The 24,507-nt window shown below is 41.4% G+C and overlaps 1 protein-coding gene across 1 annotated transcript; it reads left to right on the top strand.

The window, feature by feature from the left end:
• The first annotated feature begins 1,761 nt into the window (after positions 1 to 1,761).
• Positions 1,762 to 4,468, top strand: CTSG (cathepsin G). Its single transcript, XM_003924635.3, has 5 exons — positions 1,762 to 1,870; positions 2,629 to 2,776; positions 3,210 to 3,345; positions 3,488 to 3,745; positions 4,182 to 4,468. The coding sequence occupies exons 1-5, from the start codon at positions 1,816 to 1,818 to the stop codon at positions 4,383 to 4,385; spliced, it is 801 nt and encodes a 266-aa protein (XP_003924684.1). The 5' UTR covers positions 1,762 to 1,815; the 3' UTR covers positions 4,386 to 4,468.
• Positions 4,469 to 24,507: the final 20,039 nt, after the last annotated feature.

Genomic DNA, 24,507 nt, shown 5'->3' with positions numbered 1-24,507 from the left:
TGTTAGTGGGAGTGTAAATTAGTTCTACAAAATTGTGGAAAGCAGTATGATGACTCCTCAAAGAGCTAAAAGCAGAACTACCAATCAATCCAGCAACTTCGTAACTGGATATATACCAAGAGGAATATAAATCATTCTACTATAAAGACACAGGCACACAAATGTTCACTGCAGCACTATTCACAATAGCAAAGACACAGAATCAGTCTAACTGTTCTTCAATGAACTGGATAAAGAAAATGTGGTACATATACATATGCAGCCATAAAAAAGAATGGATCATGTCCTTTGCAGGGACATGGATGGAGCTGGAAGCTATTATCCTTTGCAAACTAACACAGGAAACCAAATAATACACGTTCTCACTTATAAGTGAGAGCTAAATGATAAGAACTTATGAACACAAAGAAGAAAACAACAGACAGTGCTGTAGGAGGAGGGAGAGAAGCAGAAAGATAACTATTGGGTGCTGAGCTTAATATGTGGGAGACTAATATGTACAACAAATACCTATAACATGTGTTTACCTATGTAACAAACATTCACATGTACCCCAAAACCTAAAATAAAAGTTAAAAATAAATACATAAGTAAAATATTTAAAAAATAAAAGACAGAAAAAAGGGATTGGGAATTGTATTAATCTTCAGTTTTGCTATTTCTGCAAAAATTATACTGGACTACCAGAGTTTTCTGTGCATACACGGAATCTTCTAAATATTTTTAAGTGTTTTTGATGATCCACTGTGTTACTATGCAGTAATTTGCTGTTCTTTTCTCCCACTTTTGAGTTTGTGGCTCTTGTTATCTTATAGGTAGCACAGCAATGATGTACCTCCTTCTCAGAAACTATGGCCCCTGGGATTAGGTTGATGGGCCTCTAATGTCATTAATGAAATGGGATCTTAGATATTTTCCAGCTAGGACATGACAGCTCCCAATAAAACCAAGTCACTAAGGCTTTTCTGCAACCAAGGAACCATCTGGAACACAAAGACCTTAACCTTGGTAGGAAGCAGGCCAGTAGAAGTCTTCAGCGTGTCATAATTTTCACTGAGGGATCAAGTGACCCGAGAAAGTAATTGTGAGTGTTAGAGCCTTATTCTTCCTTTTCTTTCTCCAGCAGCAGCCTTCACCCACTCATGAGAGTGCCTACACAATCTGACTTGACAACTTCTAGAAAGGAATGGGAGCAACAGGGGTCTCAGAGGGTGGTCTTGGGCCAAAAAGTAAAAGCAGGCAGGCTTACCCTTTTCTTTTCTGCCCCCTTCAACTTATTCCTGATGTTCTTACCCACATCCCTCACCACACCACACCCTTTTATTCATCCTTGTCCCAGACTTATTAAGCACATACTGATAAGCAATCCAGGAAACTTGCATTCATTTGGAGAAACCCAGAAATTAAAAAGGACTGATGCTCTAATCCCAGAGGAATGGAAAACAGGAAGTGGGAAGCTGCCAGCTTTCTTGCTTTGCTAGAGCATTCTGGAATTTAATGGATTGGGGGCTCTGGACACATTGCCCAAAGCCCCCTCCCTGTTGTGCTGGGTTCCTACTGCTGCTCTTGGCACTGACTCAGCAGCGGCACAGAAGCGCGCCACGTTGGCTTGGATTATTCCCTCTCAACCAGATCTCTGGCAGTTTGTGGGCAAACCTCCTGAGCAGCCTTGGGTGATGAAACCTATCATGGTAGCAGGGGAATGGGACTGTGAATTCTCAATCCCCTGTCCCCACCCCTTACTTCCTCTCTCAAGGCCTTAAAGTCTAGCGGAGGAAGCACAGCAGCAGCTGACTGGGTAGCCTTTCAAGAAAGATGCAGCTACTTTTTCTTCTGCTGGCCTTTCTCCTACCTCCAGGAGCTGAGGCAGGTGAGTGACCATTCCCACCCTCAGGGGCCTGACCCCATCCCATAGCTTCTTGAGCCAGATTGCCTTGGTATATCCTAATTCTGTACTGTTGAGCAACTTATTTGAATTCATATTTCCTCAGGTTTCTCATCTATAAATGAGAATAATATTAATACAAGCCTTGCAGAGTTGCCATGAGAGTTAAGTAAGTTAGAGTACTTAAATGTCTTGGAATTTCCCTCACACTGTAAGTGCTACAAAAACACTTTATATAGGGTGCTTTATATAAATAATTTGGCAGCATGTGTCAGAGCCTACCTAGGAGGTAAGGATACAGCAATAACAGTACCATCAGCTCACACCTAGATTTTTAAACACCAGTCCCAGGTGGTCTTGAATTGGACTCAGAGAGCTCTGGGAAGCTCCATGAGGATAAAAGTATAAGGGAACTTCAGGGACAACCCTGTACTTACAGCAAAGCATCTCTTCAATACCTGAGGCTGAAGCTGGCCTTGCCTGGAACAATTGTTGTTCTCCCTCTTTTGGAGGGGAGGAGGGAGCTGAGGCCTAGGATGGGGAAAGGGGATCCTTTCAAGCCAGCAGTGTTTCCTGTAGAACCCTGGAGTCCCCTCCCGATCTGGTGTCCTGTAGACTCCAACCCTCAGCACCAACTCCTCCCTCACCTTCACCCTCTCTCCTGCCTTTCTGGAACCACTCATCTGGTAGCCACACAGCAGATTCAGTAAGCATAGACGTAAGTGCCAAATGCTTCCTTCCAGGGGAGATCATCGGAGGCCGGGAAACCAGGCCCCACTCCCGCCCCTACATGGCGTTTCTTCAGATCCAGTCTCCAGGAGGTCGGAGTAATTGCGGGGGCTTCCTGGTGCGAGAAGACTTTGTGCTAACAGCAGCTCACTGCTGGGGAAGGTACAGAGCTAAGGAGCTTCCTGATCAGCCAGGAACATAGCCCTGAGGAGCTCATCAGAGGAGCCATCTGAAAGAAGGGTTGTAGCAATGAAAGGGTGAAAGAGAGCAAGTGAGTTTTTGCGGGCGAGAACAGGCCAGTGTAAATGAGGAGGAAAGGAGGACATGATCAAAAAGAGCAAGAGGAAGAGACGGAAGACACATAGTGGGGCTCAAAATATAAACCCGAGCTATTTAACAATTTAATCTGGGGGAACAAACCTGACTGTCACTAACCCCCTGCCATCTCTAGCTGAGAAAGATCATACAGCTGACCCAGGGACCTCCCATCCCCTCGATTCTGGTCAGCTTCAGCCTTGCCCTAGGCTGTCCCCCTGCCCTGCAGAGCTGATGAACCCCAGCTCCTGCATCCCAGACCTACTTCTTGCCTTTGCAGCTCTATAAATGTCATCCTGGGGGCACACAATGTGCAGAGACGGGAAACGACCCAGCAACATGTCCCTGTGCGCAGAGCCATCCGCCACCCTCAATATGATCCACAGAACATCCGGAATGACATCATGTTATTGCAGGTACCACCTACCTGGCCCTCTGGCAACTTCCTAGTGTGTCCAGGGATCATGGAAGAGGAAGTGAGGGCAGGGCTCCAGGGTGACGGTGAGGGCAAGGGCTGGGGGCCCCAGCTGAGCGGGAATGCCTACATTCTTCCTCCAGCTAAGCCAAAGAATCAGACGGAATAGAAACGTGAGCCCAGTGGCTCTGCCTAGAACCCCGGGGAGTCTGCGTCCAGGGACGCTGTGCACTGTGGCCGGCTGGGGCCTGGTCAGCCTGACGAGGAGAACAGACAGACTCCGAGAGGTGCAGCTGAGAGTGCAGAGGGATGAGCAGTGCCTCCGCGCCTACGGGGGGGCCTACGACCGCCGAACGCAGCTTTGTGTGGGGGACCCGCGGGAAAGGAAGACAGCCTTCAGGGTAAGGCAGTGGGCGCTGGCCAACACAGCCTGGGACAGAGGGGTCCGTGCAAAGCCAGGGCAGTGGGAACAGGCTCCATCCCCACAGCCTCAGCCTGGGGGCCAGACCAGGGTGGCCTGGTTATTGTTTTCCGCAACAACTTGGTCTCTAGGGGAATAGGAGGTAGACCCACAACACATACGTAGGCAACATCCCCCTGGAGACTGGGGAGGGACCTTGACTCGGATTGGGCTACAGGCAGTAACCCTGGCAGAGCTGGAGACCAGCGACCGAAAAAACCCAGAGGTTTGATTCCCGCATCCCAGCGATCTTCCAACTTACACACACCCCGTAATTGAAGAGGCCCACCCATCCCTGCCTTCTCTGTGAGCCCGGGGCTCAGGGCAGCAGGAGCAGGGAGGCCTGTCTCAGTGTCCCTTCCCTTTTCTACCTACAGGGGGACTCCGGAGGCCCCCTGGTGTGTAACAATGCCGCCCATGGCATCGTCTCCTACGGAAAACAGACAGCGACTCCTCCAGCAGTCTACACCAAGGTCGCAAGCTTCCTGTCCTGGATAAGGAGAACAATGAGACGCTTGGAACAGCTGGATCAGATAGAGACCGCCCTGGAACAGCTGGATCAGATAGAGACCGCCCTGTGACTGACTCTTCTTCTAGGGGACACAGGCCAGCTCCATGGGGTTGCCAGAGCCTTAATAAATGTCCACGAAGTGTAAAAAACCAATTTCTCATTTGCTCATTAAATGTCATTCAGTACTTAGTTTATTTGCACTCTACAAAAAAAAAAAATAGCAGAAATTGGGTGGCTTATAAATAACAAATTTATTTCTCACAGGTCTAGAGACTAAGAAGGCTAAGATTAAGTCACCAGCAAATTCAGTGTCTAATAAGGGCCCGCTTTCTGGTTCACAGACATCCTCTCCCTGTATCCTCATATGGTAAAAGGGGCAAGGGAGTTCTCTGAGGTCTCTTTTACAAGGGCCCTAATCCCATTCAAAGAGCTCTGCTCTTATGACCTAATCACATCCAAAGGCCTGACCTAATACCATCACATTGGGGATTAGGTTTCAACATAGGAATTTTTGAGGGACACAAACATTCAGTTCCATAGTGAGCATGCAACAAATGTGTGCCAGGGCCGAGTTGACTTCCTCCCAAAAAATTGGGTGCCTTTCCCAGAAAAAATGAAACCCCCAGATGCTAGAGATCTAGACAAGCTTCTTTGCTCCTTTAAGCCACTCATTCCCCTGCCTCCCGCCTTTTCACTTTCTCCTTCATCTTGGGGAGTGGTGGAAGGACACGTCTCTCCCCAGGGCAAGGCTCTCTGCCCCAGAAGAATTTGTGCCTGCAGTCCCAGCTACTTGGGAGGCTAAAGTGGAAGGATTGCTTGAACCCAGGAGGTTGAGGCTGCAGTGAACCATGCACTCCAGCTTGGGTGACGGAGCAAGACCCCATCCCCCTGCCCGCCAAAAAAAAAAAAAAAAAAAAAAAAAAAACGACTTGCAGCCCAAAAGATAGAACTGAAAATTCCTAAAAGACCTAGTTTAGTGTAGGAAAAAAGGGCATCCTAAATCACTGGGAAACAATTTTTAATAAATAGTATTAGAACAACTAGATAGATATTTAGAGAAGGGAAGATATAATTGGATCCTTTCCTCACACCATACTTCAAAATAAACCTCAAATGGATCAGAGATCTACATGCAGAAACATTAAACCATACAAGTACTAGAATAAAAAAAGTTATAAGATTTGCTTTTTTAAAAATAGCTAATGAACACTCGTGTTCATAACAGCACTATTCACAATAGCTGAGGATGGAAGAACCCTGGCATCCATCACCAGCCAGCATCCTTGTCCTAAACCTTGTGAAAGAAAATAGACTCTCGGGACCCAAGCCTCACTATTCTAAAGGAAAAGTTAAGCTTGGGAACTGAGTCATGAAAAAAAATGCTTTTTATTTATTTCCAAACAGCTATAATTCACAATCCTGTGGCATCACCTCATTTCCTCTGCTCACTTTTCCACATGCTTACTTTATTGTGTAAAATGTAGATTCACTGAGGCTAACCTCACAAGAACATAACCATCTGTCTCATGTCCTACTCTCTCTCCCATTTTTACCTTCCCACTTGCACTTTCCCCTTTAAATACTGAAGTTCCTGAAACCTCCTTAGAAAAAAGCACTGGTCACAGTGGCTTATATTTTTCTCTTGGTCCATCTTCAATCTTGGCTGAATAAAGCAGTTAGATTGAAACGTCCCTCAGTCACCTTTTGGTTTATAACCCTTCCTTACACTATACCAACCCCACTGTACTTAAATGCCAGCATTGACATCACCAATGTGATGAAGATCTGCCTCACAACTTTTGATACTCTGAAGGTATATAAAACACCTCACAAAATGTTGACTAAAATAACAATACATTTGCCCTGCAGATGAGCCCATGACTGTCTACATCAATATTATATTCAAACAAAAGATTACTGAAATCACATAATTTTAAATTACGCTTTAAACACCTTCTGAAAGTAACTTCAGAGAATCAGCTGGGAGGTTTTCCTAGGTAAGCAGAAATGTTAATTACTCCTTTTGGGGTGACATTTACCATCTCAACTTTTGCAGTTTTCATAATCTTAAATGAAATAATCCCTGAACAGACATTTTATCAAATCCAACTGGCTATACAGAGAAATGATTTGGTGAATTTGATCATTATTTTATGTCTATCTCTTATCAGAAAGTCATTTGTCTAATATTCAGTGTAAGCCATTTATCAACAAAATGTTAATCAATAATACGTCTTTAACAATCCTCAGTTATTCTCTCTGTATTTGCTAACTGCCTACACATAGGAATTATCTATTACTGGCATGCTCTGGGAGATAACAGTCTCATTATTAAATGTTTGCACTGGCAAATAGAAAGAATACTTGCTGGCAAGGAGAGAGGAGAAGGTGGCAGTAGTAGAAAAGTCCCTCATTCAGTCTTTTCTCTCTGTGACATTTACTTAGAGCCTCAGAGCACTGCCCAGTCTCAGAACTCAGTCCCCAGGAAACTCCAAGGGCATTCATCTCATCCTCAGGTCTTTCTCTGCCAGTCAGCACTTCCAATGCAGCTCTTTGTCTCTGCTGCCCTGTTGAAAAGGTCTTTACAGACCCCAGGGTACTCACCTCCAGAAGATGACCAGCCCAGAAGCCAGACCCACCACTTCTAACAAATCTGTACTCTTCCCTATTCAGTAAACCTCAACAGCAGAACTTTGTCAAGAGAGTGTTTTACACAATGAAAACCAATGCAAAAGAACACAATTCTTTTTCCACATGCACATTTTGTGCATTTGAAGCCTAACCAACTTAACTGGAAAGTCATAAAATTATGATAAGCTCAGGCATAGAAACCTCAGTGGGAACTTCTCTCCCAAACCAATAGCTAAGGCAGAAAGGAGAAAGGATTGAGTCAGGTGATATTTCATATATTGCATTGCTATACAGAAATACCTAAGACTGGGTAATTTATAAAGAGAAGAGGTTTAATTGGCTCACAGTTCCATGGGCTTTACAGGAAGTATGATGCTGGCACCTTGGCAGCCCTCAGGAAACTTACAATCATAGCAGAAGGCGAAGAAAAAGCAAGGCATCTCACATGGTGGGAGCAGAAGCAAGGCAAGGGGGGTGGTGCCGCACACTTTTAAAGGACCAGATCTCATGGAAACTCATTCACAATCATGAGGACAGTACCAAGTGGAATGGTGGTCAACCATTCATGAGAAATCCACCCCCATGAAGAAACTACTGCCTATCAGACCCCAACATTGGTATCCTCCAACATTGAGGATTATAATTGAGCATGATATTTAGGTAAGAACACAAATACAAACCATGTCATTCAAGCCCTGAGCCCTCCCAAACCTCATGTCCTTCTCACATTTCAAAATATAATTATTCCTTTCCAACAGTACCCCAAAGTCTTAACTCATTTCAGTATTAATTCAGAAGTTCAAAGTCTCATCTGAGACAAGGCTACTCCCTTCCACCTATGAGCCTGTAAAATAAAATACAAGTTAGTTACTTCCAAGATACAATAAATATACAGGCACTGGGTTAATACTCCCATTCTAAAAGGGAGAAAATGGCCAAAAGAAAGGGGCTACAGACCTCATCAAAGTCTGAAACCCGGAGGACAGTCATTAAATCTTAAAGCTCCAAAACAATATCCTTTGACTCCATGTCCTATATCCAGGGCACACTGGTATGACAGGTGTATTCTCAAGGCCTTGGGCAGCTCCCCCACTGTGGCTTTACAGGGTTATGCCTCCGAGGCTGTTCTCAGAGCTGCTTTCACAGGCTGGCATTGATTGCCTGTGGCTTTTCCAAGCACAAGGTCCCAGCTGTCAGTGGATCTACCATTCTGGGGTCTGGAGGATGGTGGCTCCCTTCTCACAGCTCCACTAGGCAGTACCCCAGTGGGGACTCTGTGTGGAGCTCCAACCCCACATTTCCCCTCCCCATTACCCTAGTATAGGTTCTCCATGAGGGCTCTGCCCCTGCAGCAAGCTTCTGCCTGGACACCCAGGCTTTTCCACACATCCTCTGAAATCTAGGTGAAGGCTCCTAAGCCTCAGTTCTTGTGCCCTGCACGCTTGCAGGATTAACACCACATGGAAGTTGCTAAGGCTTACAGCTTGCACCTTCTGAAGCACCAGCCCAAGCTGTACCAGAGCACCTTTGAACCATGGCTAGAGCTAGAGCAGCTTGGTTGCAAGGATCAGTGTCCTGAGGCTGCATAGGGTAGCAGAGTCATGGGCCTGGCCCACAAAACCAAAATCATTGATTATAAGTTTCCTGAGGACTCCCCAGGGGCTGAAGGGAGAAGTACCTCAAAGGTTTCTGAAATGCCTTCCAGGCCTTTTCTCCATTGTCTTGGCCATTAGCACTTAGCTCCTTTTTACTTATGCAAATTTCTGCTGCCTGTTTGAATTCCTCCCCTGAAAATGGGCTTTTTCCTTTATAAATTACCCAGTCTCAGGTATTTATTTATAGAAATGCAAGAATGAACTAATACAGAAAATTGGTATCAGGTGCAGGGTATTGCTATAAAGATATCTGAAAATGTGAAAGCAGCTTTGAAACTGGGCAACAGGAAGAGATTGGAAGAGTTTGGAGGGCTCAGAAGAAGACCAGGAAGACAAGGGAAAATTTGAAACTTCCTATAGACTTGTTGAATGCTTGTGATCCAAATGCTGAAAGTGATATTGACAGAGATGGCCAGGCTCATGAAGTCTCAGATGGAGATAAGGAACTTATTGGGAATTGGAGCAAAGGTCACTTCTATTATGTCTTAGCAAAGAACTTGGCTGCATTATGCCTCTGCTCTAGGGATCTGTGGAACTTTGAACTCAAGAGTGATAATTCTGGGTATCTGCTGGAAGAAATGTCTAAGCAGCAAAGCATTCAAGATGTGTTGTGGCTGCTTCTAACATCCTGTGCTCATATGCATGAGCAAACAAATGACTTAAAGTTGGAAGTTACATTAAAGGTGAAGCAGAGCATAAAAGTTTAAAACATTTGCAGCCTGGCCATGTGGTAAACAAATACTCACTCATGACCATGAGGACAGTACCAAGTGGCATGGTACTAAACCATTCATCAGATATCCACCGCCATGATCCAAGTACCTTCAGTTAGGCCCCTCCTTCATCCACATCCCACCAGGTCCCAACTCAATTGTAATTGATGATTACAACTGAAAATGGGATCTGAGGGGTGGGGGGGTGAACCAAACCATGTCATCAAAGACTTAAGCTGTCTGGACTCAAGACAATAAACTGTATCTTCCTTCTGAAGTGCAGCAGCTGGTATTTCTGTTTAGCTGCTGTTATGTAGCCTCACCCCGTAGAATCTTCCCCATGCCATGTGCAGTTGTGTGATCAGCTAGGAAAAGGACATAGTTCACATTCAAATTGGGGGGCCTTACCCCTTCTACAGGTCCCTGAATTCTAGAATTCCCCTCTCCTTAAATTTCCAACTGCTCCACCAGCCCTAAATTCTGTTCTTTGCTATCTCAAGGCAGTAATGCTACAACTTTTTTCTGTCATAGTGTAGAGGGATATGGAGTACTTTTAGGTAAAAACAGAAAGCACAAAGTTGCTATTCTTTTTTTTTTTTTTAGTTAAAATGGCTTTTATTATTTTTTTTTATTGCATTTTAGGTTTTGGGGTACATGTGATGAACATGCAAGATTGTTGCATAGGTACACACATGGCAGTGTGGTTTGCTGCCTTCCGTCCCCTCACCTGTATCTGTCATTTCTCCCCATGCTCTCTTCCCACCTCCCCAACCCCCCGCTCCTCCCCCATTTCCCCCCAACAGACCCCAGTGTGTAGTGCTCCCCTCCCTGTGTCCATGTGTTCTCATTTTTCAACACCCGCCTATGAGTGAGAATATATGGTGTTTGATTTTCTGCTCTTGTGTCAGTTTGCTGAGAATGATGGTTTCCAGGTTCATCCATGTCCCTACAAAGGACATGAACTCATCGTTTTTGATGGCTGTGTAATATTCCATGGTGTTTATGTACCACATTTTCCCTATCCAGTCTATCATTGTTGGGCATTTGGGTTGGTTCCAGGTCTTTGCTATTGTAAACAGTGCTGCAATGAACATTCGTGTGCACGTGTCCTTGTAGTAGAATGATTTATAATCCTTTGGATATATACCCAGTAATGGGATTGCTGGGTCAAATGGGATTTCTATTTTCAGGTCCTTGAGGAATCGCCACACTGTCTTCCACAATGGCTGAATTAATTTACATTCCCACCAACAGTGTAAAAGTGTTCCTATTTCTCCACATCCTCTCCAGCATCTGTTGTTTCCCGATTTTTTAATGATCGCCATTCTAATTGGTGTGAGATGGTATCTCAATGCAGTTTTGATTTGCATTTCTCTGATGGCCAGTGATGATGAGCATTTTTTCATATGTTTGTTGGCCTCCTGTATGTCTTCTTTTGTAAAGTATCTGTTCATATCCTTCGCCCATTTTTGAATAGGCTTGTTTGTTTTTTTCTTGTAGATCTGCTTTAATTCACAAAGTTGCTATTCTTATCTGTCATGGTCAACTGTGACTCTCCTAAATTTCTGCCTCCTTTGTTTACTTTCTGGTGACTTCAAATACTTATGTTAAACCTTTCTTTTCATTTTTACCATTATTGTTTGTAGGAATCTTTACCAAACCACTTGATATTACCACCATTCTTGGAATTATATGTGCATGTATTTTTAATTCATATAAATAATATTTTATATAGTCCTCATAGCAGAAATTGGCTATTGTCTAATATTCTAGAGTTTACATTGCCACATTTTATTAATTCATCTTCCCATTTATAAACAACTTATTTTGCCTCCAGCATCAGAATATACACTAAAATATGTATACAATAAGAATATTTACATACATCTCCTTGTAGAACTGTGTGTGAACTTCCCTGAAACATGATGAAAATACAAACAATGGGAAAATATTCCATGCTTGTGGATAGGAAAAATCAATATCAATCAATGCTTCCAGCTTTTGCCCATTTAGTGTGATATTGGCTATGGATTTGTCATAAATATCTCTTATTTTGAGATATGTTCCATCAATACCTAGTTTATTGAGAGTTTTTAGCATGAAGGGGTGTTGAATTTTACTGAAGGCTCTTTCTGCATCTATTGAGATAATCATGTGGTTTTTGTTATTGGGCTGTTTACATGATGGATTATGTTCACTGTTTTGCATATGTTGAACCAGTCTTGCATCCCAGGGATGAAGCTGACTTGATCATGGTGGATAAGCTTTTTAATGTGCTGCTGGATTCAGTATTTTACTGAGGATTTTTGCATCAATGTTCATCAGAGTTATTGGCCTGAAATTTTCTTTTTTTGTTGTGTCTTTATCTATATACTTTCAACCATTCATGTTTCCTATCCTTTAAATTGTTTCATAAGCCTCTTGAACAGCCACTAATTTTAGAGTTTGTAGAGAAGTTTGTGTACTGTCCCACCCACCAGCTTGAATATCTGAGCACTATTTCCAAAGTAGCTAAAGCAACCAGGGTCACCAAGCTACTTACCATCCGGGCTTGAATAAGAAAGAATATTACATTATCCTGAGTGTGTTTAGGAAACATTACTCAGGTCCCTAGTGTGAAGAAGGAATAAAAGTTCTTAAACTGCCTTCTCCCAAAAGGACAAGGAAATTTTAGATTTTCAAACAAGCCCTTGAAATGGAAATAACTAGAAAAACATCATAAGTTTTTAGATGATACAGAATTGCTTCTGAAATGGATGATGGTGGTCAAGAGGGATCATTTGGATATCAGGGCCACCAAAATCCAGATATAACATCCCCCATCTGGTCTTTGACATAACTACACAAGAGCTTAAAGTTAAAAGTCATTATGAAGACCTTAGCAGAGTGGTTCTCTGCCTTGGCTGCACATTAAAACCACCTGCGTAGCTTTGAAAACTCCCAGTGTCAAGGCAATAACCCAGACTACTTGAATCAGAATTTCTGGAAATGGAAACTACCCATCAGAAATTTTTTAAATTCCCCCTATGATTCCAATATGTAGCCGAGGTTAAGAATTACTGTCCTAGCAGGAATGTATTCATATTTTTATCTTAGAAAGCACATGCACAGAGTAACTAACTGGTAGAGATGTAATATGCAACACCTGACAAGTGTGCTACCCCCCTATATAAAGCCCTATTTACAGCATCACTGGGGAAGTGAAAGATGACCCTTATGTAGAAGAAGAAGTGAAAAGCTAATCTAAGATTAATTAAAGAGAAAATCCTGGTTCACTTTGTTATGATAAGCAGACATTTAATATCTTGGATTCTTCCTTATAAAACCAAAATGAACAGAGCATTGGGAGAAGGATTATTGGAAGCTGTGAGTTAGAGGACTCGTAGAAGAAAAATCAGGCATAAAGAAAAGCAAAACAAAAGAAAACACCACACATAAAAATGTATGCCTAAAAATTATAAACATCATTGTTTTATAACTGTTGGAATTGCTGACAGTTTTGTAGAAGATAGAATAAAGAAAGTAGAAATCTGTCATGCCACGGTACCCATTTTCTCATTAACAAAAAGAAAACAGTGATTCTCTCATTTTGAAGAATGTTTCCATTTTCATTCTGGCTAAAAGATGCATTCCAGAGATGCATCCCATGCATTTTGGCACAGTGTCCCTAGGAATGAAGCAGACAGGCAACCCACTAAAGTATTACTGACTTACACAAACAAAATAATTCTAGATCTGGAGGCAGAAATCTAAGCTGAGGCATCGTGATACTGTTTTATTGCTGGTCCTTACCTCTGAGTCCATTAAAAGACCTAGATCTCCTCAGGTGAACAGGCAGGTGTCATAATGGGCACAGGTGTATCCTGTAAATTTTCTTTAAGCTGACTGCAGAAGAGTTTGCGGCTATTTACCATGGTGAATGTATACAGACAAGAGGGAAAACCCAGGGTTATTAACTTAAACTAGTCGTAATTGCCACCATAGTTACCTGGTCAGAATGGAGACTAACGGAGGTCAGGAGATGCATTACTTTCTATTGCTGCTGTAACAAATTACCACAGACTTAATGACTTAACACAAATATATTACCTTACAATCCTGAGCTTAGAAGACCATAATCAGCATCAGTAGGCTAAAATCGAGGTGTCAGCTTCCTTTTGGAAGCTCTAGGAAATACACTATTTCCCCACATTTTCCAGCTTCAAGAGGACACCTGCACTCTTGGCTCATGGCCCCTTCCATCTTCAAAGCCAGTAATAACATCACTCTGGCCTCTGCTTCCATCTCCATATTTCCTTTGAGTCTGACTCTTCTACCTCCCTTTTACAATGATTCTTCTGATTTGGCCCACCTAGATAATCCAGGATAATCTTCCGATCTCAGTATCTTTAACTTAATCACAACTGCAAAGTTCCTTTTGCCATATAAGGTAACATATTCATGAGATCTTAGGATTAGAATGTGAACATCTTTGAGGGGCCCTTGTTAAACCTTACACAAGTGTTCATCTCATGGTAAACCTACTGGGACTACTGAGTCATCAAGTGGTTATTGTCTAGTGTTGCCAGATCTAGCAAATAAAAATACAAGACATTCAGTTAAACTTAAAGTTCAGAAAAACAACAAATATATTTTTTGCATAAGTGTGTCTTGTGCAATATTTTACATACTTGGGCCATACCTATTTTCAAAAATTTTATTGTTTAACTGAACTTCAATTTTAATTGGGCATTCTATTTTTATCAGGCAATCTACCCAGAGTGTCTGGTATGAATAAATAAGTACAGCAATGACAAATTTCCCACTTTGCTTTGTCAAATTGTAGAATGAGGATTATTATGATAAGAAGCACCCAGAACAATCCCTACCCCACAAGATATTAAACTGAAAGCAAACTGCATCTCTGGGGAATCCCAAAGAAAAATGTCGTCATAGAGGAGCTGGCAAGCTCTAGAAAATCACAGCTGAGGAAAATGTATTCAGGACACTGAAGACCTAGAAGATACAAGGTTGGTGATTTCTACCACATCCCCATTTATATCATGTATACAGCTTTAGAAAAGCGACAAGTATCTTAGAAAATGACTATGGATTCTCTCTTCTTAATCAGATGACAGTGCAAATCACAACTCTGGTCCCAGGTGCTGTATTGTTACTGAGACAAATCAACCCGACCGTTGGTGTCTAATACGAATATATTGATCCAGAACCATCATTTTTTTAAATTATCAGCAAGGATCACCAAAAGTGGTATGCCTTCCATTGGTAGGGACAAAAATAAAACTTGTCTTATGTTAATGCTATGTCAAGTCACCAACACGTTGTCACAATATCATTGAGAAATCTTGATTATCCTGATATTCCACAGAACACACCTCTGGTCCATTATATGGATGGCATTATTCTACACGAAAATAGTAAATAAGAAAATTCATTGTTAAATAGGGAAATGCTAGATGTATTAGTTAAGACTCAAGCATATCAGGGGATAGAGAACAGCCCTGTAAACCTTCTGAGATGCACAACATTAGTTAAGTTTCTAATATCCCAGTAATGTGGAGTATGTAAAGTATCTCCTCTAAAATTGCAGACAAGTTGCTACACCTTACAACATCCACCACAGAAAAGGACACAGTGAACTTCTTGGGGTTCTGAAATAATGTATACCATATTTGAGCATGTTGCTCTTACCCATTTACTGAGTAATCTGCAAGGCTGCCAGTTTTGAGTGGGGTCCAGAGTAAAAACAGCTCTACAACAATCCAGGCTGTAGGGAAACTGTCCTCCTACCACAGCCTTATGATCAGAACATACAATAGCATTAGAAGTACCTGAGACAGGCAGAGTTGTTTTTACAGAGAAGCTGGCAAGCTCTAGTAGGAAAATCACAGCTGAGGAAAATGTATACAGGTCATATCAAAGATCCTCACAGGAGCCCCTCTAATCACAGGCCCAGAGACCTAGGAGGAAAAAGTGGTTTTGTGATCGAGACCAGGGTCCCTGTGCTGTGTGCAGCCTAGGGACTTGGTGCCCTGCATCCCAGCTGCTCCAGCCATGGCTGAAAGAGGCCAATGCAGAGCTTGGACTGTGACTTCAGAGGGTGCAAGACTCAAGCCTTGGCAGCTTCCATGTGGTGTTAGGCCTGCAAGTGCACAGAAGTCAAGAATTGAGGTTTGGGAAACACCTGGATGTCCAGGCAGACATTTGTTGCAGGGCAGGGCACCCATGGATAACCTCTGCTAGGGCACTGCAGAACAGAAATGTGGGGTTGAGGCCCCTACACAGAGTCCCTACTTGAGCATCATCTAGTGAAGCTGTGAGAAGAGGGCCACTGTCCTCCAGACCCCAGGATGGTAGATCCACTGACAACTTGCACTGTGTGCCTAGAAAAGCTGCAGACAATCAATGCCAGCACATGAAAGCAGCCAGAAGCAAGGCTATACCCTGAAAAGTCACAGAGGAAGAGCTGCCCAAGGCCATGGGAGCCTGTCTCTTGCAACAGCATGACCAGGATGAGAGACAGAAATTCAAAGGAGGTCATTTTGGAGTTTTAAGATTTGACTGCCCAGCTGGATTTCAGACTTGCATGGGGCCTACAGCCACTTTGTTTTTGCAAATTTCTCCCATTTGAAATGGCTGTACCTGTACCCCATTGTATATAGGAAGTAACTGACTTGCTTTTGATTTTACAGGCTCATAGGCAGAAGAGACTTGCCTTGTCTCAGATGAGACTTTGGACTGTGGACTTCTGAGTTAATATGGAAATGAGTTAAGACTTTGGGGAACTGCTGGGAAGGTATGATTGGTTTTGAAATGTGAGAACATGTGATTTAGGAGGTCTTGGCTGTGTCCCCACCCAAATCTCACCTTGAATTTCCATGTGTTGTGGGAGGGACCCAGTGGGAGGTAACTGAATAATGGAGGCATGACTTTCCTGTGCTGTCTTCTGAATAAGTCTCATGAGATCTGATGATTATATAAAGGGGAGTTTTCCTGCACAAGCTCTCTTTGCCTGCTGCCATTCACATAAGATGTGATGTGCTCTCCCTTGCCTTCCACCATGACTGTGAGGCCTCCCCAGCCATGTGGAACTCTAAGTCCATTAAACCTCTCTCTTTTTTAAATTGCCCAATCTTGGGTATGTCTTTACCAGCAGTGTGAAGATAAACTAATACAAACATTGATGTGAAAATCCTCAGCAAAATCCTCAGTAAACCAAATTTAAAAATATATTAGAAAGATCATTCATCATGACTAAGTGAGATTTATCCCTGGGATGCAAGGATGGTTAACATAAACAATCAATATGACATCATATCAACAGAATGAAGGATAAAAGCCATATGATCTTTTCAATTAATGCTTTAAAAAAGCATTTGATAAAATCTAACATCTCTTCATGATTAAAATACCCAAGAAACTGGGATAGAAGGAGCATACCTCACCAATAAAAGCCATATGTGACAAACCCACAGCTAGTATCATACTGAATCAGGAAAAACTAAAAGCCTTTCTTCTAAATCTGGAACACAACAAGGATGCTTATTTTCACCATTGTTATTCAACATAGTACTGGAAGTCCTAGCAAGAGCAATTAGACAAGACAAATCAGAAATGAAAATGTCAAATTATCCTTGCTTGCAGATGATATCATCTTATATTTGGAAAAACCTAAAGAATCCACCAATAAACTATTACAGCTGATAAATTCAGTAAAGTTGCAGGATGCAAAATCAACCTATAAAAATCAGTAGTATTTCTTTATAGAACAGTGAACAATCTGAAAAAGAAATTAAAAGTAATCCCATTTACAATAGCCACATATAAAATTAAATACCTAGGAATTAACTTAACCAAAGAAGTGTTGTATCTCTATAATAGAAATTATAAAACATTGATGAAGGAAATTGAAAAGGTCACAAAAAATGGAATACCCCACATTTAAGGATTAGAAGAATCAATTGTTAAAATGTCCATACTACCTAAAGCATTATACAGATTCAATGTAATCCCTGTCAAAATACCAATGACATTCATCACAGAAATAGAAAAATCAATCCTAAAATTTATGTAGAACCAAAAAAGACCCAGAAGAGCCAAAGCTATCCTAAGCCAAAAGAGCAAAACTGGAGGAATCACATTACCTGACTTCAAATTATATTACAGTGCTATAGTAACCAAACAGCATGATGCTGGCATTAAGATATGCACATAGACCAATGGATGAGACTAGAGAACTCAGAAACAAATCCACACACCTACAGTGAACTTATTTTCAACAAAGGTACCAAGAACACACACTAGGGAATAGACAGTCTCTTCAATAAATGGTGGTGGGAAAATTGGATATCCATATGCAAAAGAATAAAATTAGACCCCTATTTCTCACCATATACAAAGATAAAATCAAAATGGATTAAAGACTTAAATCTAAGACCTTAGATTATGAAACTACTACAAGAAAACATTGGGGAAAGTGGCCAGGACATTGGTCTGGGCAAAAATTCCTTGAGCAATATCCCACGAGCACAGGCAACCCAGGCAAAAATGGACAAATTGGATCACATCAAGTTTAAAATCTTGAATGCAAAATCTTGAAATGCAAATGAAAACTACAATGAGATAGCATCTTACTCCAATTAAAATGGCTTATAACCAAAAGACAGGCAATAACAAATGCTGGTGAGGATGTGGAGAAAAAGGAATTCTTGTACACTGTTGGTGTTTTAAAGAAATAAAAAAGTAACATCCTCTTTGTCACTTCTTACTGTGTTTATTTGGATCTTCTTTTTCTTCATTAGTCTCACTAGTAGTCTGTCTTATTAATTCTTTCAAAAAACAAACTCTTATGTTCATTCATCTTTTGTATGTTTTTTGTGTCAATTTCCTTCCATTCAGCTAGAATTGTGGTTATTTATTGTCTTCTGCTAGGTTTGGGGTTGGTTTGCCTTTGGTTCTCTAGTTCTTCTGGTTGTGATGATAAATTGTTCCTGTGATATCTTTCTAACTTTTTGATGTGAATGTTTAGTGCTATAAACTTCCCTCTTAACAGTACTTTAGCTGTATTGCAGAGATTCTGATATGTTGTATTTTTGTTCTCACTAGTTTCAAAGAATTCTTGATTTAAACCTGAATTTTGTTATTTACCCAAAAGTCATTCAGGACCATGTTGTTTAATTTTCATGTAATTATATAGTTTTGAGCAACATTCTTAGTATTAATTTCTATTTCTATTGCACTGTAGTCCAAGAAGGTGGTTGGTATGATTTAGGGCTTTAATTTGCTAAGAATCCTTTTATGCCTGATTGTGTGGTTGATTTCAGAGTATGTGCCATATGTAGGTAAGAAGAATGTATATTCTGCTGTTTGAGGGCGGAGAGTTCTAGAGCTGTCTACTAAGTTCATTTTATCAAGTGTTGAATTCAGGTCCCGAATATCTTTGTTAGTTTTCTGCCTCAAAGATCTGTCTAATACTATCAGTGGGGTGTTGAGGACTTCCACTATTATTGTGTGGTTACCTGAATCTCTTCATAGGTTTCTAAGAACTTGCTTTATGAATCTGGGTGCTCCTGTGTTGGGTGCATATATATTTAAGATAGTTAGATCTTTTTGTTGAATTGAGCCTTTTACCATTATATAATGTCCTTCTTTGTCTTTTTTTTATCTTTGTTGGCTTAAACTCTGTGTTGACTGAAATTAGAGTAGCAATCCTTGCCTTTTTATGTTTTCAATTTACTTGGTAAATTTTTCTCCATTCCTTTACTTTGAGCCTATGGCTGTTGTTGCATGCCATATGGGTCTCTTGAAGACAGCATAACATTAGGTTTTGCTTCTTTATCCAATTTGCCACTCTGTGCCTCTTAATTGGGACACTTAGCCCATTTATATTCAAAGTTAGTATTGATATGTGCAGATTTGATCGTGTCATCATGCTGTTAGCTGGTTATTATGCAGGCTTATTGATGTGACTGCATTATAGTATTGCCAGTCTATGTACTTAAATGTGTTTTGTAGGGGCTGATAATGGTCTTTCCTTTCCATAGTTAGCACTCCCTTCAGAGTGTTTTTCTTTATTTTTGTCTGACTGAGTTATTTTGGAGAACAGGTCTTCAAGCTCTAAGATTCTTTGTTCAGTTTGTTCAATTCCACTGTTAACACCTACACTTATATTCTGAAATTCTTGAAGTGAGTTTTTCAGCTCTATCAAATCATTTTGGTTCTTTCTTAAAATGGCCATTTCACCTTAATCTCCAGTATCATTTTATTGTATTTCTTAGAATCCTTGGATTGAGAGTCGAATTTCCTGAATCTCAGTGATCTTCATTCCTATACATATTTTCTGAATTCTATTACTGTCATTTCAGCCTGGTTAAAAACTACTGCCAGGGAACTAGTGCAGTCATCTGGAGATACAGAGACTGGCTTTTTTCAGCTGTGTGGGCTAATGTTCCTTCAATCTTTGAAATTGCTGTCCGTTGGATATTTTTTTTTTAACTTTGCTTTTATCTTCCTCGATGTCCTTGGGGATTTGATGGTGGGTTCAGTCAACTGGCTTTATTTCTGGAAGATTTTAGGAGACCAAGGCTCATATCAGCACTCCTGGGCTGCATGTTCTAACCCTAGAGGGGTGGTATTCAGCTCCTGGCTTTGTTTTCTGGCCCCTTGAGGTTAGGAACCTGCTACACTGGAGAGACCAAGGTGTTCCTATACCTCTGGCCCCAATACCCCAATAGGTGGTGCCAGCCAAAGCACTTGTTTGGGCAGTGGCAGTGGGATCCATGCTTGTCGGCATATGCCAGCATCAGTGGTAATGCAGTAGAATGCATGCTCATCAGCTGGGTAGAACACTGGCAGGTACAGTGCTGGTGGCCTCCACAGGCACATTCACACTGGCAGCAAGGGTAGTGCCTAGAACAACCATCTTAAAAGAATAAAACAGCAGGACTCAGTGGCACATGCCTCTAGTCCCAGATACATGAGAGGCTGAGGCTAGGGGATTGTTTGAACTCAAAAGTTTGAGTCCAGCCTTGGCAACTCAGTAAGACTTCATCTCTTTAAAAAAAAAAAATGATTAGAATGTTACAAGAATAAAATTAAGAGGAATATTTTGCAAGCCACTTGTGATGATTACATAGGATCATAACAACACTAAATTATACCAGGCACCATGGCTTATGTCTGTAATCCTAGCATTTTGGGAGGCTGACATGGGTGGATTGCTTGAGCTGAAAAGTTCAAGACAATCCTGCGAAACAAGGTGATAACTCATCTCTACAAAAAAATTAGGTGGCAGGTGCCTGGAGTTTCAGCTACTTTGGGGGCTGAAACAGGAGAATCACTTGAGCCTGGAAGGTTGAAGCTGCAGTGAGCCATGTTTGTGGCACTGAATTCCAGCCTGAGTAATAAAGCAAGACCCTCAAATCTTGTTGAGATTCACTAAGGGTGGCTGGCAAAATATTGGGGAAATATTAGGGAAAGTTAAAAGATTATAGTCTCAAACCTTTTGGAAGGCCAAAAGCTTTTAATGGAATGGGCTGAAGGGAGCCAGTTCATTACATTAGAATTTTAAGTCATAGGGTAAAAGACAGGGACAATAAATCTTCCCCAGTTAGGTCTGTTTACCCCACATCCCTTTGTCTCTATTTTAATTTGTTTGCTCATGTAAACTTTGTGCTGGATGGTCCTCTCAGGGGGAGATCAAAGGGGAATTACCTGCTAATAGTGTTTACTCTGGGCCCCAGAACCAAAAGCTTTTATCATTCGTAAAATCACTTTTAACCATGTTAATTATCCACAAGCGTGTTCATTTAGAACCTCTGTTATTAATCTATACTGAATGAATGTGAAGAGATACAGGAAGTTAGGGTTGGTTAGCTGCAATCGCCCTCTCAAAGCAGTTGACAACCAGCCCTAGCCCACCTGAAATAACTGTACTGTGTGTGAAAGTATATTCATTCATCCATCGTTGAGTCAGGGTCTGCAGGACAAACCTCTGCAGAGGGTGATCAACATCTCAGGTGGTGACCCCAATATGACCAAGCTTTCACTGTCTCAAAAAAAAAAAAAAAAACTAAATCCCAAAAAGCCAAGAAAATGGTGGTGGGGAGGACCAAAGAGCATATGAAACAATAGAATAAAAAATAATAAGATGGTAGATTTAAACACAATGATATTAATAATTATGTTACAAATAAATAGTCTAAATACTCCAATAAAAAGGCTATGATTGTCACACTGGAAGAAAAAGACTTTACTTTATAAATAAGACAATTCCCTAAATCCCAAAATTATGAAGTCATGGAGTAGAAACCCAGCTAGAATGTAGCCTCAGCAGATCTGCAGCCAACAAGGAATAGAAGCAAGAAATAAATCTTTTTTTTGTTATTAAAAGCACTGTAATTTGGGGGTTGTTTCTTCCCCACAGCATAACGTAGGGACAACCCCATTACAGCATGGTGACTTCTATATATTTAACACTCAATGATTAATTTTTTAAGTCTTTTGGAATACAAAAATAAAAGGAAACTATCTAAATCATATCAATTGTATCTTACACAAGGGTGACATTTTAAGCATTTACGTTCATTAAGAAACATTTTAAAATGTTTATTACTATTTCTACTATTTGATATTGCATTGACGTCCTAATTGATGCAACAATAAAAATAAGGATTTGGAAATTGAAAAGGAAGACACAAGTTGGTGTTTCAAGTAGAGACAACTGCTGTCTTTAGATAGCAATTCATGTATAAGGGAGATCAGCAAAACTGATGGATAAAAGGTCAAAACATAAAAATCAATACATGTCTTATAAGCCCATGAAAACAATCAAATTATTTTAGTAGATTACATTATCTTTCAAAATACGTGCTGCTCTACTCCACAGTATACCTCCTTAGGAGAAGATTGTATGTCCCCACCCCTGTGATGCCAAGCTAGGGTATGTGACTCATTTTGACCATTGCCATGTGAGCATAGCGACTTATTCCACTTCTGCAAAGAAGCTCTGTCAGCCACCACATGACTTGCCTGTTCATTCTTCACTCTGCCACAAGACCGAAATATTTCATACAGAAGCTTCTCTATCATTCAGTTCATCCTATGAACTGAATCAGTAGCAACAAAAGAGCAATGGATACATAATAAGAGTAAGAAAGTTTATGAATGTATGATGTGGGAGGGGTAGAATGTACCTAACTTTTTTACTGTCAAATTCTGTTAGTTTATGGTGATATAATGACATCAGTGTGGTAAGAGAAATAGTTGAATTGATAAAACAAACCTACACAAATCAAATCTTACTCTATAGCTATTAACAATTTTTAAAGATACAGGTATGTATTTATCATTCTTTCCAGAGGAAGCTGAAACCATTAGATGTACCTGTCAAAAAGTCCGTGCCTTCTACATTAGGTCAATCCAGAATTATCTTCTCTCCACCATCATCACCCCCAACCAGAGGGTCATAACTTGGATGAGAGAAGGACCTGAGGTACCCTGGAGAATGAAGGCCAAGATATAGCACCCTCAGGGCCTTGTCTCTATCAGAAAATCCTCCAGGCCCTTTCCTTACTTCCCTTAGACCAGGGCTACCCTAAAGGAGTCCAAAGGCCAAGCTGCTGCCTGTACCAAGAAGTCCCTGGACAACTGAAGAAGAGAAATAGCCCTAGAGTCCTAGACACACTGCTCATCGAAGCACAGTCAGCTCAGTTCTCATGTTCAGCCCAGCATCCCCCATGGGATCAGGGACTACTGGCTTCCTGGCCACTCAGTGGCGTCAGCCCCTTTCAGCCTATCCTTCCTTAGCCTTAGCCCCCAGCCTGGATCCCAATGTAAGACTCTCTTGCCAGCCCCCTCTTGAGTTAAAGGAGATTCTTTCTGTGGAATAACAGGAAGGCTATGCTCCTACCATTTGGTTATTAAATAAATGTTGAGCACCTAGCATATACTGGGCACTGTGCTAGACACTGGAAATCCAGTGGTACACAGAGTAAACATGCCCTGTTCTCACTAACAGTTAACATTTAGGGTGTCCTAAATCTGGGAGCCACAGGTCAGTGCCCCATCTTCTAAATCCTATATGGTCTAGAAGTGGTTAGGTGTCTACCAGAATTTAAAACCTTCTAATTACAGAACAATAATCACACCTCTCATTTATAAAGCACACCATACTTAAATTACCTCACTGATCTTAGAAATACACTGGCGCTAGAATGAAAGATTGTTTGCTTAGTTATCATCTTGTCCCAAAGCTGTCCTCTGTGGAGCTTTGGGAAGTGGGAAAAAAGAGAAACGCAGTACGTTAGCTATTCCCAGCCCCACAGTCCTTCACATCAATCAGAAGAGCATGTCTCTATCTCTTTTAGGTATAGGCATAGTATGAAATTTCCTTTGAAAAGGAGGTTTCTGGTCTTAAAAGTAAAATTGAAACCCACTGATGGAGAACAACTTCCTCTCTGGAATATGAAGAAGCCAAGGCACAGAAAGGAAAGTGACCCCAGACAGCCATTTACTGAGTTATCCTCCAAAGCCAGGTTTGAAACCTTGGTCTCCCAACAGCAAGGCCAGTGCTCTTCCAGCCCAGAGATGTGACCTTTCAGAGGAGCAAAAGGCCTTCAAACTCATTTAGCCACCTCCTTCCCCAATAGCTTTCATCCCAACCACCCTAGCTAAGCAAACATCTGGCTACTCATGCAAACCTGGACAGATAATACACAGAATTCAACCACTTTCCTTTTACACCTACATAACACCATGTGTGCAAAGAACACATCTGCCACCTAATGGTCTGTATAATGCTTAATGACAGTTGTCACACACACTTTCCCCATCAGTGCAGGGCAATTCTACTGAGTTCTAAGTTAAACACCTCTACTCTCCACCCCTCTCGGTTTTTCACTGGTCCTCACTATGATACAGCTGGGAGTATATTTACCACACAAGACCCTCTCCTCTGGAAACTCTCCTCACAGCTTAGGGAGGAAGTCCTAGGATGAAATTCTCTTGGATTTTGTGCTGCTAATGCTGACATAACATGACAAGCAATGAAGCAAACAAGACCGCTGGTAGAAAGGCATGTTCTACACCCCAGTGGGAGCTCAAATGAAGATCCACCTAAAGAATGAGCTAAGAGGCCAATCTTCCTAACATGGCCACCATTCTTCTCATGCAGTGAGCTCTGAAAAAAGGGTAG

This window comes from Saimiri boliviensis, chromosome 2 (assembly GCF_048565385.1).
Source record: "Saimiri boliviensis isolate mSaiBol1 chromosome 2, mSaiBol1.pri, whole genome shotgun sequence".
In the NCBI taxonomy this organism is placed as follows: domain Eukaryota; kingdom Metazoa; phylum Chordata; class Mammalia; order Primates; family Cebidae; genus Saimiri; species Saimiri boliviensis.
The sequence above is the reverse complement of the archived record's forward strand: the minus strand, read 5'-3'. Positions and strand labels throughout refer to the sequence as shown.